Genomic DNA, 11,945 nt, shown 5'->3' with positions numbered 1-11,945 from the left:
ACACCTTGTTATCTCACTATCTCTATTTACATAGTTTGAATAATGAGTCACATAACCACTGGCTTGTTCAGTGTAGTAACTCTAATTGGGAAAATAATTAAGGCTGGAAATAAATTAGTTCACACAGATAATTATCTGGAAGCATTTCTCTCCTCATACCTTGAAGGTATTGACTCAGAGTTGTGAATGCACTGGCAAAAGCAACCTTAGGAACGTGGTGGTGAGTTGCTTTCTTGAGATTTATTTCCATTTCTTACCCAACTGTCCTCATTAAATACAAAAACTGTTTTTTTTCACTTGTGGGATGTGGGCATTGCTGGCTAGGCCATCATTTATTGCTCACCCCTAGTTGCTCTTGAGAAGTTGATGGTGAGCTGCTTTCTTGAACTGCTGCAGTCCGTGTGCTGTAGGTAGATCCACAATGCCATTAAGGAGGGAATTCTAGGATTTTGACCCAGCAACAGTGAAGGAACGGTGAAATATTTCCCAGTCAGATGGTGAGTGGCTTGGAGGGGATCTTGCTGGTGATGATGTTCCTATGTTCGGTGGTGTAAGTTTTTCCTGCAGTGCGGGGTACTCTTTTTTTTTTTTGTCATTTCTGGGACGTAGGTTGATGCCAGGTGGGTCATCTGGTTTTAGTTAGAGGGCAAAGGTCAGTTCAGACAACACTTAGGTGTCAACAATATTGTATGGAATCACATTCGTCAATTTTCTTCCCTCATAGATGTGAGTGAACCAAATGGGTTTATTTAACAATCCAGTTACTGTTATCTTTTCTATTGCTAAGTTATTCATTTATTGAATTTACATATCATCGCCTTGCATTGTGGGACTTGAACCTATGTCATCAGAGCATTAGTTCAAACCTCTGGATTACAAGGCCAGTAACATTACTGCCACGTAGTTGTCTCGCACAGCCAGAATCAATCCTCCTGTACCTCACCCAAGTGGCTAGTCTTTGTTTCTGAGCCTGTCGGCAATGGGTGTTCACACTCTATCAACTGTGGAAGGCATCACAACTGAGATGGATCTTATTGTTTTTCAATATCCATACTCAGAAACTTAGCAGCAGGGTTACTGGAGCAAAAGATTTTATACTCCTTCTCGCTGGTGGTAGAGGTTAATTATACTGAACTAACTGTTGCAGTGGTTGACATGCAGGGGAACAACCTAACCAGAGGTTCACGTGCTCTGATAAGCTAGGTGAAACAAAATCAAAATCTACATGGACTTCAATGAAATTTAAAATCAGCAGAAATTTAAGATTTCCCAATGTCAAAAATAACCCCTTGCTTCTCCTAAAATTCTGTTTTGTTTTCCCTCGGTTGCGTTCGAAATCAGTGATTCCTTTCTAACAGTATTCCATTTATGTTTTTCTGGCTGTATTCCCTCACCTTTCTCTGGTTTGTCCTCTAATGTTCCTGCTAATGGTCTCTCACTGTACAATACCGACTTTGTCAGCAATGTTTCTATACACAAAGGAAATCTACAAGAAACAGCCCTTTCCGCAGGAGATAAATTAGAGTCAGTGAAGCAAAACTCTACGGCAGTAATTCTACAAACAGTGTCGGCAGGATACTTCTTCCTTCAATGCTTCCTACCTAATGCTGTGTTCAGAAAACCATTCTGTAGCCCTGTTGATTGACCCTGTACTCAGCTGTCCCCGTTCTCTGAGATTTCCGAACACTTTTGTTGAATTTTACGCTTTTTTGTTAAGTGAGAGTTGTGTTGATTCTTTTGTAGTTGTTTGTTGGCGTGAGGCCCAGTGAGCTTTATCTCCAGTTCTTACCGAACTGTCCTCATTAAATACCTACCCCAGCCCTGTGCCCATGTGCCATTCCCAGCTGCCTAGACGTAAGAGAATTTGCTGGTACCTCTAGTGCAGGCACAATCTTTTAAAGGCCATTGTGCACCCAGATGAGCACTGTCAGCCTGTCAGGCAGTTTCCTCGGATGGTTTGTGACTTTTGTCCCAGACAAAAGAGACATGGTGCCTCGATTTGCTAACAGGGACATGGAGGTCCAGCTGGATGCGGCAATGCACATATGGGACTTCCTGTTCCCCCAGGACCAGCAGTGACAATCATGGATTCCAAGCCTTGTCGGCCTGGCCTGAGGTTGCCTCCTGGTTTAAAGCACTCTCTGTGATCTGGTGGAATGCCACTGTAGGCAGCATTAGTGCCACCATCATCTCTCTGCTATCTCACACTCTATCTCGCCTATTGTTCCCACCTCCCACAAAGGTTCATGCTCTATCACTCTCACTGTTGCCTGCAACATCTTTCAATTGCTCTCACCAACACCCCAATGCTATTAACCCTCCTGTGCTGTCACTCACTCACTTGTGCACTTGCCCACCTGAACCAAAATAAATAACTATGCCACGCACTTTCATCTCCTTTCAAAGCCAATTCTGTTGCATTCCAGGAGGAAAACAGCCTACAATAGGGCAGAAAGAGTAAAGCCAGGTAGTGTACTGCCCGAAATTCGGTTTCACATCCCTTATCTGGAATGTATCTGTCCCACGCCTGCCCGAACCTGCTGATTCACTGTGTTCTAAGCTCTTGGATTGGTATCGGAAGCTATCCTTGACTTGTTTCACCAGGACCCCAGACCAAAGATACTGACATTGAGGTAGGTCTCGCTGAACTTCTCAAGGGATTTCGCCACAATTCACGCTATGGCACACATTGACTTGACTGAGGATTGCTGACTAACTTCCTGGGTTTGTGTCAGCACTTCGTTGCTCAACAATATTGCAAGACTGGCAAATTTATTTGAGGGGGCAAAGTGCAAAAAGGTAAAACAAGACAATGCAAGGCAGGGATTCTGTAAGCACCCAGGCAGACTCATAGCATATGATGGCTGTGACAGCAAGTGAACAGGCTGGAGGGGTAGCCTAGTTCAGTTCACAATTGGGAGCACGTCCCTGAGCACACAGTGTGCTTGTTGCAGCATTACAATGAGAGTTACCAGTGCAGATGCGCCCTGCAGGTCGGTGAGGTTTATTTAGAGGCTGACACCTGTTAGATGCCATCTATGTGTATGGTGCATAGTGAATGAATGGGCACAGAAGGGGCATCAGCTGTCATTGAGTTGGCATGGAGAGCACAGAGAACCACGAGGAGTGGTTGGGGGCATGAGTCATCATTGGGTTGGTATAGGGGCCATTTGGAGTGGCAGGAAACAATGGCAGTGACAGAACATGGTTCCCCCCGTGACTGCTCCTGGTCTGTACCCCTGGGTCCTGCCCCTAGCCTCCAACATGGGCACATTGGGCCCACTCCCGACCTGAGTACACAGGTCCCCCTGGAGCCCTGGGTATTGGGCACTCATGTACCCATCTGCCATGGCGCCAGCTGGAAGAAATGGTTTGAACTTACCTTTCAAAAGTTTACAAAATTTGGATTATGGTTCACGACACTTCTGAGGAACCACGAACCACAAGACATGGTGAAACTTGTACACCTCCAGGAAAACTGTGCGGACTATGAGATTCGTGCTCATGCAATGGGAGTGGGCCAGAGCAGGAGTGCAGGGTCGTAAGTGTGTACCTGCAAAATAAGTCCGCTTTGGCAAAAATTGCTGGCACCAGGAATGGGATGGGAATTGTGAAATCACATCCTGCCTGTCACTTCCACATGGCTCCAGAGGTGTTTGGACATCAGGAAAATCTGACCAGGCACCATTACTACCATTGTACTTTTGGGACAAGTTTGGCTGTTATTTTAACTGAATATTACTTGTGATTACACTTCAAAAGTACCTCATCGATTGGAAAGTACTCTCAGATGTCCTGACATTGTGGAAGGCCCTGTACAAATAACAGTTCTTCCTTTCTCTTCTGTATCATGTGGGGACCTTGCAAACAGGCTTTCACTGAATATAATATGATTTACACACATCTGGGGAACACAATCAATGGGACTGTGAGGAACATTTCAGTTTCCTAGCTCATTTCCTAATGATGAACCACCCACCAATAACATTCACAACTTCTCTATATGCGCAAACGAGGTGGCTTTGGGACAACGTCTGAGTTATATGCAAGTGCTCCCAGTAAATATAAACAAAATATGGTCATTGCATTTTCATTTGGGAGTTTTATTTTCTCTTGATTAGTGACTATGTTCTGTTTCTTATTAACAGTTGCTGTGGCAATGAGTGCACACCAGAGTTATTCTGTCAGTCAAGCAATCACCTTGAGCATCATGATTCATTGGGCCTAAGGGAAATCTGTGCTGAGCAAAGGATTTGTTCTCCTTCACAAGAGACCTTCCCATATTTTTATGTCGGTTTTGAAATTAAATCTGGTTTACTCATCTTCAGTCATGTTTGGTCAACATTGAAATTATAAAGTGAGAATTTAATTCCTCTTGTGATGCTGGAAGATAATAACTGACCTATTATTGTTGGGGAAAATTAGCCTGTTGTTACTTATATGGCTATGGCTATGACTTAACACACACCTGTTCAGAGATAGTAAAAACTGCCGATGCTGGAGTTAGAGATAACACAATGTGGAGCTGGAGAGTCCCGACCTGAAATGTCAGCTTTCCTGCTCCTCTGATGCTCCCTGGCCTGCTGTGTCCCTCCAGCTCTACACTGTGTTAACTCATCTGTCCAGTGTAGCTCAGATCCTGGTTCTTAGCGGTTAGTGCCAGAATGTCAAGAGCTTGTTTTTTCATTTGTGAAAGGAAATAAAATGGGAAAATTGCAGGAAAGCTACAGGTTCCAAGTACAGTTGCAAGCTGATGATTTCAGTACAGCAATAATGACATACCCTGTGAACACTGAATGATAAAGTCCATATGTACATTGATAATTGGGTGAAGCGACGATTCCTGCTCTATCTCGGCTCACAAACTCTGGAACACCATCTAGGCCATTGCATTAATAGTATCTTGTTGCACATTGACAATTACTGCATGTTTCAACATTACAATGGTGCTTGCCCTTCAAAGTCCTTCTGGGCTGTCTGATGCATTCTGAGCTGGTTTGGTGACACACAACACGCTACATGAAAACAAATTTTTCTGTCAATAACAATTTCTAAAACATGGCATATTTTTGATCAATAGTAACCTGCTTTATTCAAACTAATCTGGTATTGTGGTGTGGTTATTAGACCAGTAACCCAGAAAGCTGAATTGATTATTCAAGAGAATGCAAGTTCATTATTCTATCATGACAGATAGAATTAGAATTAGAATTAGAATTCAGCTGGGAAAAAATATGCAAATTAAATAGAAGCAGTATCATTTAGAGCAACTATTAATTGGATTGTTGGAAAATCCCAACTCATTCACTCATGTCCTTTAGGGAAGTGAACCTCCTGTCTTTACCTGGTCTCACCTCCATGTGACTCCAGTCCTTCACAAGTGTGATTGGCTCTTCAGTATTGACAAAGTGGTTTGGCAAACTGTAATAGCTCAGGAAACCTGACTGGAAAGGAAGGTATTTATTGTTGAACACCAAAATTGAGCCACTACTGGTGGCGTACATAGATTAGTGCCAGACAGGGTCAGACAGTTCTGGGTCTGCTTTAGATATTTTCCTAATCAATCTGTTCAGAGATGTTATCACACACCTCTGAAGCAGGTGGGACTTGACCCTAAGCCTGTCTGGCTCAAAGACAGGGACACTACCACTGCACCACAAGAACCCCCACCATCCTTGGTCTGATTTATTTTGTTTCATGTCCAGAAGTGTTATCACACACAACTGACCAGTGCTTTTCCTCCATCACCAAATCATCTTGGTTTTTTTTCCCATCTATTAACCACCAACACCAGTAAACAGCACATGCTTCCAATTGAATAATGTGGGTGCAAAGCCTGTTAAGAGCGATGCAATAATCAAAGGTGAGGGAGAGGCAAAGGTGGTTAAATCAAAGTGGACTGGGTCTGCTTTATCTTTTTGAAATCAGCCTGTTCAGAGATGTTATTACATACCTCCTGGAAGACGTAGCCTTTGAAACTGGGCCTTCTTTTTCATATCTGAAAAGGCTGTCACACTCAACCAAATTTCTTTTCTCCATCACTAAATATCAGTGATTTTTTTCTGCTCAGTTCTTAACAGCTTGGATCTTCGTGTTAATTTGGGGATTTTTTCAGTGTTGTTTGGAGAGCAGCATTCAGATAATCTTGCCTGATGTATGTATCCACCTTAGCTTCGTCAGGTCCCAGCTAGTTCTTGCCTCCTTCCTCCTCGCCAATATAGCTATTCTCATTGTAGTCATCGACATTAACATGACGGAACATGTCAGCCCCGGTGTTCTGAGATGCTAGTTACAGGAAGAGACACAGAGCAGCCTGGGTCTGCTTTCTTTTATATCCGGAAGTGTTCTTACACACAACCGAATGAATTTCCCACCACCAAATCACTGCTGGGTCTGCGTTTTTTTTATATCCCGATGTGTAATCACACCAACCTGCATGTTTTCTTTCACTATTTAATCACCATGACTTTTTTTTTTAAAACTATTAACTGCCACCAGTACTACAACTGTGCTCCTCTGATGCTGTGATCATCCAGCTCTACACCTTGTTATGTGCAGACAATTGGATACTTACAGGCAAAGCCCATTATTGGCAATGCAAGCCATCAAAGGTGAGGGAGGGGTGGAGAGAGCAGGAAGGGGGCTGGTTCTGCTTTATAAAGTATTTTCTAATCAACCTGTTCAGAGATGGTATTAAACATTTCTGGAGCAGGTGGGACTTGAACCTAAGCCTTCTGGCCCTGAGGTAGGGACACTACCCTGCACCACAAGAGACCTTGGGTCTCTTTCTTTTCTATATTTCTATTAAACATAACTGAACAGCTTTCCCACCATCACATCGCCGTGACATTTTTTTTAAACCATTGACCACCACCAGTAATTCACCCGTGTTTGGGTCTGCTTTATCTTTCTTTTTCTCCTAATCAATCTGTTAAGAGATGTTATTAAACACCTCTGAATGGGAGGGACTTGAAAGCCGGACCCCTGGTTCAGAGGCAGAGACGCTACCACTGCACCACAAGAGGCCTCTGAGTCTGGTTTATTTGTGTGTTTTAATATCTTGAAGTGTTATCACGTACACAACCGAACGTCTTTCCTGCCACCAAATCACATGGGTCTGATTTATGTATCTTATTGAGTGCTGTGATTTTAGATTTGTAATGACACGCTTCTAGAACGTTTGGAACTTGAACGTAGGCTTCCTGACACAGAAGTGAGGACACTACCACTGTGCCACAAGGGCCCATGGGTCTGTTTTTTTTTGTTTTTAACTATTACCCACCACCAGTAAATCTCCCATGTAGTCGATTAGAAATTTACATGCAAAGCCCATTATGGACAATGCAAGTGAAGGAGGGGTCATGGGTTTGCTCTATTAAATTTTTAATTTTTTTTTGTTTAATCTATTTTCCTAATCAACCTGTTCAGAGATTATACACATCTGGAGCAGGTGGGATTTGTCCGGGGCTTGGGACACTACCACTGCACCACAATACTTTTTTCAGACTTGGGTTTTTTAAAAAAATTTCATCTATTTTTCTAACCGACCTGACCAGAGATCTTATTACACACCTCTGGAACAGGTGGCACTCGAACCTAAACCTTCTCATCCAGGGGTATGGACATTATCACTCTGCCACAGTCAAGGGCTCAGGTGATGAGTTCCAGGTGGGCAGGCCATTGCCTGTTACCAAGGGAACTCATACTCAACCAGGTCCGTGAGGACATTAATTAGTGATTCCCCATGGGCCTTGACGGAGTTATCACACAAGCCGTTCAGTGTAAAACTGGAAATGTGCAATTAATATTGACCTTGTTAGCGATGCTGAAATATAAGAATGAATTTTAGGCAAAAACACCCTGGTTTGAGCATCAGCTGTCTGTGTATTATCGGGTTTCCTCAAGACAACTAAGAACGGAGCTTGATGAACACCAGCATCATTTCCATCACGTAGAATGGAGATCTGTTTACTAAATTGTGTAGCTTCTAAGATAACTGCAAAAATGCCGATGATAGCAGTTTGCAACTCATTATAGCTGCGAGAGACACATCTGCTATAGTGGTCTGGCCCAAACACTCTTAATAGCTTGCTTATGTAACCTAGGCATACACAAGTTTTAAAGATTTTCTTTCTATTTTCCTCTTTAGGCAGGTTTCCCACCCCTTTCTCCTTAGTTAATAGCAAAATATATTTTTAGAAATGTGGGAAGTCTGAAATAAATGAACAGAAAATGTTGTAAAAGTAAAAGCCAGACAAAATGAAATAAATAAGTAGAAGACTTGTTCATTAATAATGATCATCGTGGCTGGTACTGGACTGTGATTCTGATGCAATTTAAAACAAGGTAGTCACAATTTATGACATAGCTATGGACAAATAAAATATAAAATAAGAAATAGATTGCACAAGCACACAAATAATTACAATACATTGCAAAATGGTGCCTCCTTTCTTTATAGAATATAAATAAATGTTTCACCCACATGCTGCATTTTCTATTAAACTCCATAGATTGCATATTGTCTGATTGAATTCATTGAACTCTCAATCATTTTGTATTATTTGTGAGTTTTATAAAGTCGGAGATTGGGCTGTTTCATAGGCTATTCTATGCATTACTTGCTGAAGAGTGTCTTTTCTTAAATCCACTGCACTCATTACTTCTGTGTGGTTATGGCAAGAGATGTTGGCAATAGGAATGCAATACAAAAAAATTTCCAGCAAAGTCCAGGCAGAGTTTTTGCCACCTTTCAGCAAGAGACTGTGCTTTCAATTAAGTAAAAACAAAATACAGCAACCGCTGGGAATCTGAAGCAGAAACAGAAATGCTAGAAATACTCAGCAGGTCTAGCAGCATTTGTGGAGACAAAAGTTAACGTTTCGAGTTGAACATGGTCCTTCTTCAGAACTCACACTCAGTTGTTTGATTGTGTCAGTGTGTCTTTCCCACGTCTTAGGGACAGGCAGGAGTTGAGAGGTTCTGAAGTTTTATCAATGAAATGTTGGGTGTAACATTATGGGAGGAAGGAGGGTTTGCAGCTTGGCTATGCAACTTCACAGTGAGAATCCCACCGCTCGCAAGGAGAAGACCCACCTTCTGGAGCAGGGGGTTCCAAACATCCTGGCAGTGCCTGAGTTTTGTAGTAGGCACTGTTGGGACACGTGATTTGATTTGATTTATTGTTGTCACATGGACCTAAGTACAGTGAAAAATTTTGTTTTACGTGCAGTATAGGCAGATCATAACATATAAGGATATATAGATCATAGGTGTTTAAACAGAGCGAGGCATACAAGGTTATGGCTGCACAAGGGGTGCACAAAAGCAAGATCAACATTAGCTTTGAAGTTAGACAGGTCCATTCGGCAGTGTGATAACAGAGGTGAAGAAGCTGTTTTTGAACCTGTTGGTACATGTGTTTAAGCTTCGGCCTGATGGAAGAGTTGGTAGAGAATATAACCAGGGTGGGAAGGGTCTTTGATGATGTTGGCTGCCTTTGCACGGCAACGAGAAGTGTAAATGGAGTTCCTGGATGGGAGGTTGGCTTGTGTAATGGTCTGTGCTGTGTTCACAACTGTCTATGGTTTCTTATGATTCTAGGCAGAGCAGTTGCCGTACCAAGCCATGATGCACCCAGATAGAATGTTTTCTAAAGAGCATCTGTAAAAGTTGGTGATGGTCCTTATGGACATGCTGCATTTCCTTAGCCTCCTGAGGAAGAAGAGGTGCTATTGTGCCTTCTTAACCTTCGTGAAATGCAGGAGGTCCCGTGAATTCTGGATCTGGGTTGGTACTGGAGCTTTGCGGCTGAGGTGGTTTTTTTGCAGGTCTGGGTGAAATTAATGTTGATGTGTTTTTCTTGTGTAGGTGTTGGAAGAGCTCAGGATGTCTGGGACTACATCTTCCTACGATCATCTGGTGAGGCAGGTTGAGGCACTTAGAAAGGAGAACTCTCACCTACGACGAGAGTTGGAGAACAACTCCTGTCACCTATCGAAACTGGAGACAGAGACCTTGGATATGAAGGTGAGGATTCTGTTATTTGTCCCTGGGTTAAGCTGAAGGTTTTTGCTTGACGATTAACTTAGCTGCATGTTGAAAAGCAGAGCCAAATCCATTTAAATCCATTCAGACCATTGGTTTTGAAGAAACAAGTGAACAAATTGTGTAATTCCTGCAAATATTCCCAGTTCATGATTCTGTCGATAGGTTATACAGAGGAAGCCTGTTAATGTAATCATGCTCAGAGGCAATTGTATCATACAGGCTAAAGTAGGGCAATTGTTTCAGATCAACAAAGATTCTCATAATCGTTTCCTTTGTCACAGTCCTGGGAATTTAAGAAATTATTTCCAATTATTGCAGCTCGGTTGTACAGTGGTTAGCACAGCTGCCTCACAGCACCAGGGACCCCAGTTCAATTCCAGCCTTGGGTCACTGTCTGTGTGGAGTTTGCACATTCTCCCCGTGTCTGTGTGGGTTTCCTCCGAGTGCTCCGGTTTCCTCCCACAATGCAAAGATGTACATTAGGTAGATTGGCCATGCTAAATTGTCTGTACTGTCCGGGGATTTGCAGGCCAGATGGGTTAGCCATGGTTAATCTGGAGTTTTGGGGATAGGGCAGGGGGCTGGTTCTGGATGTGATGCTCTTCAGAGGGTCAGTAAAGACTCGATGAGCCAAATGGCCTCTTTCCACACTGTGGGAATTCGTGCTGTACATCTCTATGACTATACATGAGTTTCTTGACACCTGAATCAGTTGACTGATTTTCAATAGCTTTAGAAGAAAATGCTAATTTTGATAGCTTATTCCATATTGTTTTCCTGAACTTGCATTAATCTGTGGCCAGAGATAGTAGGAACTGCAGATGCTGGAGAATCCGAGACAACAAGGTGCAGGGCTGGATGAACACAGCAGGCCAAGCAGCATCAAAGGAGCAGAAAGGCTGACGTTTCGGGCCTAGACCCTTCATCAGAAAAGGGGGAGGGGAAGGGGGTTCTGAAATAAATAGGGAGAGAGTGGGAGGCGGATAGAAGATGGACAGAGGAGAGGATAGGTGGAGAGGAAACAAACAGGTCGAAGAGGCGGGGATGGGGCCAGTAAAGGTGAGTGTAGGTGGGAAGTTAGGAAGGGGATAGGTCAGTCCAGGGAGGACGGACAGGTCAAGGGGGTGGGATGAGGTTGGTCGGTAGGAGATGGAGGTGCGGCTTGAGGTGGGAGGAGGGGATAGGTGGGAGGAAGAACAGGTTAGGGAGGCAGGGACGAGCTGGACTGGTTTTGGGATGCGGTAGGGGGAGGGGAGATTTTGAAACTTCCCCACAATGCGTCTGCCGCCATTGGCCATGAGGCCATGACCGGAGAACCCACAGATGACGTCACATCCGCCACCGCCGGGTTCCCCACTTCCGGGACAGTAAACACCATCGCTGCCGTTGCCACCGACACTGAAGTCGCGACCACCCTCACCGCTCCTGCCGCTGCCTACCCCGCTCCTCCTACCTCTGACGCCGCTTCGCCCACAGCCGACGCCGATGCAACTCCGCCCACAGCCTCCATAGCCAGCAGCTCCAGAGGAGACAGCAGCACCCAGCCCTGCCGAGTCTTCACCATCCCCCCAGACCTACCCCTTACTGAGGACGAACGGTCAGTCCTCAGTAAAGGGCTCACCTTTGTCCCCCTCCACCCACAGATCAACGAATACCGCTCACGCTTGGACATAGAGCAGTTTTTCCGCCGCCTCCGCCTCCACGCTTACTTCTTCAACCGTGAACCTAACCCTCCCTCTACTGACCCCTTCTCCCGCTTTCAACACACCCCCTCCTCCTGGACACCACCCCAAGGCCTCCTACCCTCCCCCGACCTCTTCATCTCCAACTGCCGTCGAGACATCAATCGCCTCAACCTCTCCACCCCTCTCACCCACTCCAACCTCTCCCCCACA

At 44.2% G+C, this 11,945-nt stretch overlaps 1 protein-coding gene across 1 annotated transcript in view; it reads left to right on the top strand.

Annotated features, from left to right (window-relative positions):
* The window catches only part of apc2 (APC regulator of WNT signaling pathway 2), a 204,468-nt gene that overhangs the window by 81,934 nt on the left and 110,589 nt on the right, over positions 1 to 11,945 (top strand). The window contains 1 exon segment of the mRNA XM_048614260.1: positions 9,871 to 10,029. Coding sequence (XP_048470217.1) covers positions 9,871 to 10,029 — 159 coding nt within the window.

Source organism: Rhincodon typus, chromosome 29 (genome assembly GCF_021869965.1).
Source record: "Rhincodon typus isolate 14 chromosome 29, sRhiTyp1.1, whole genome shotgun sequence".
In the NCBI taxonomy this organism is placed as follows: domain Eukaryota; kingdom Metazoa; phylum Chordata; class Chondrichthyes; order Orectolobiformes; family Rhincodontidae; genus Rhincodon; species Rhincodon typus.
This window is presented reverse-complemented; position numbering and strand designations above follow the sequence as displayed.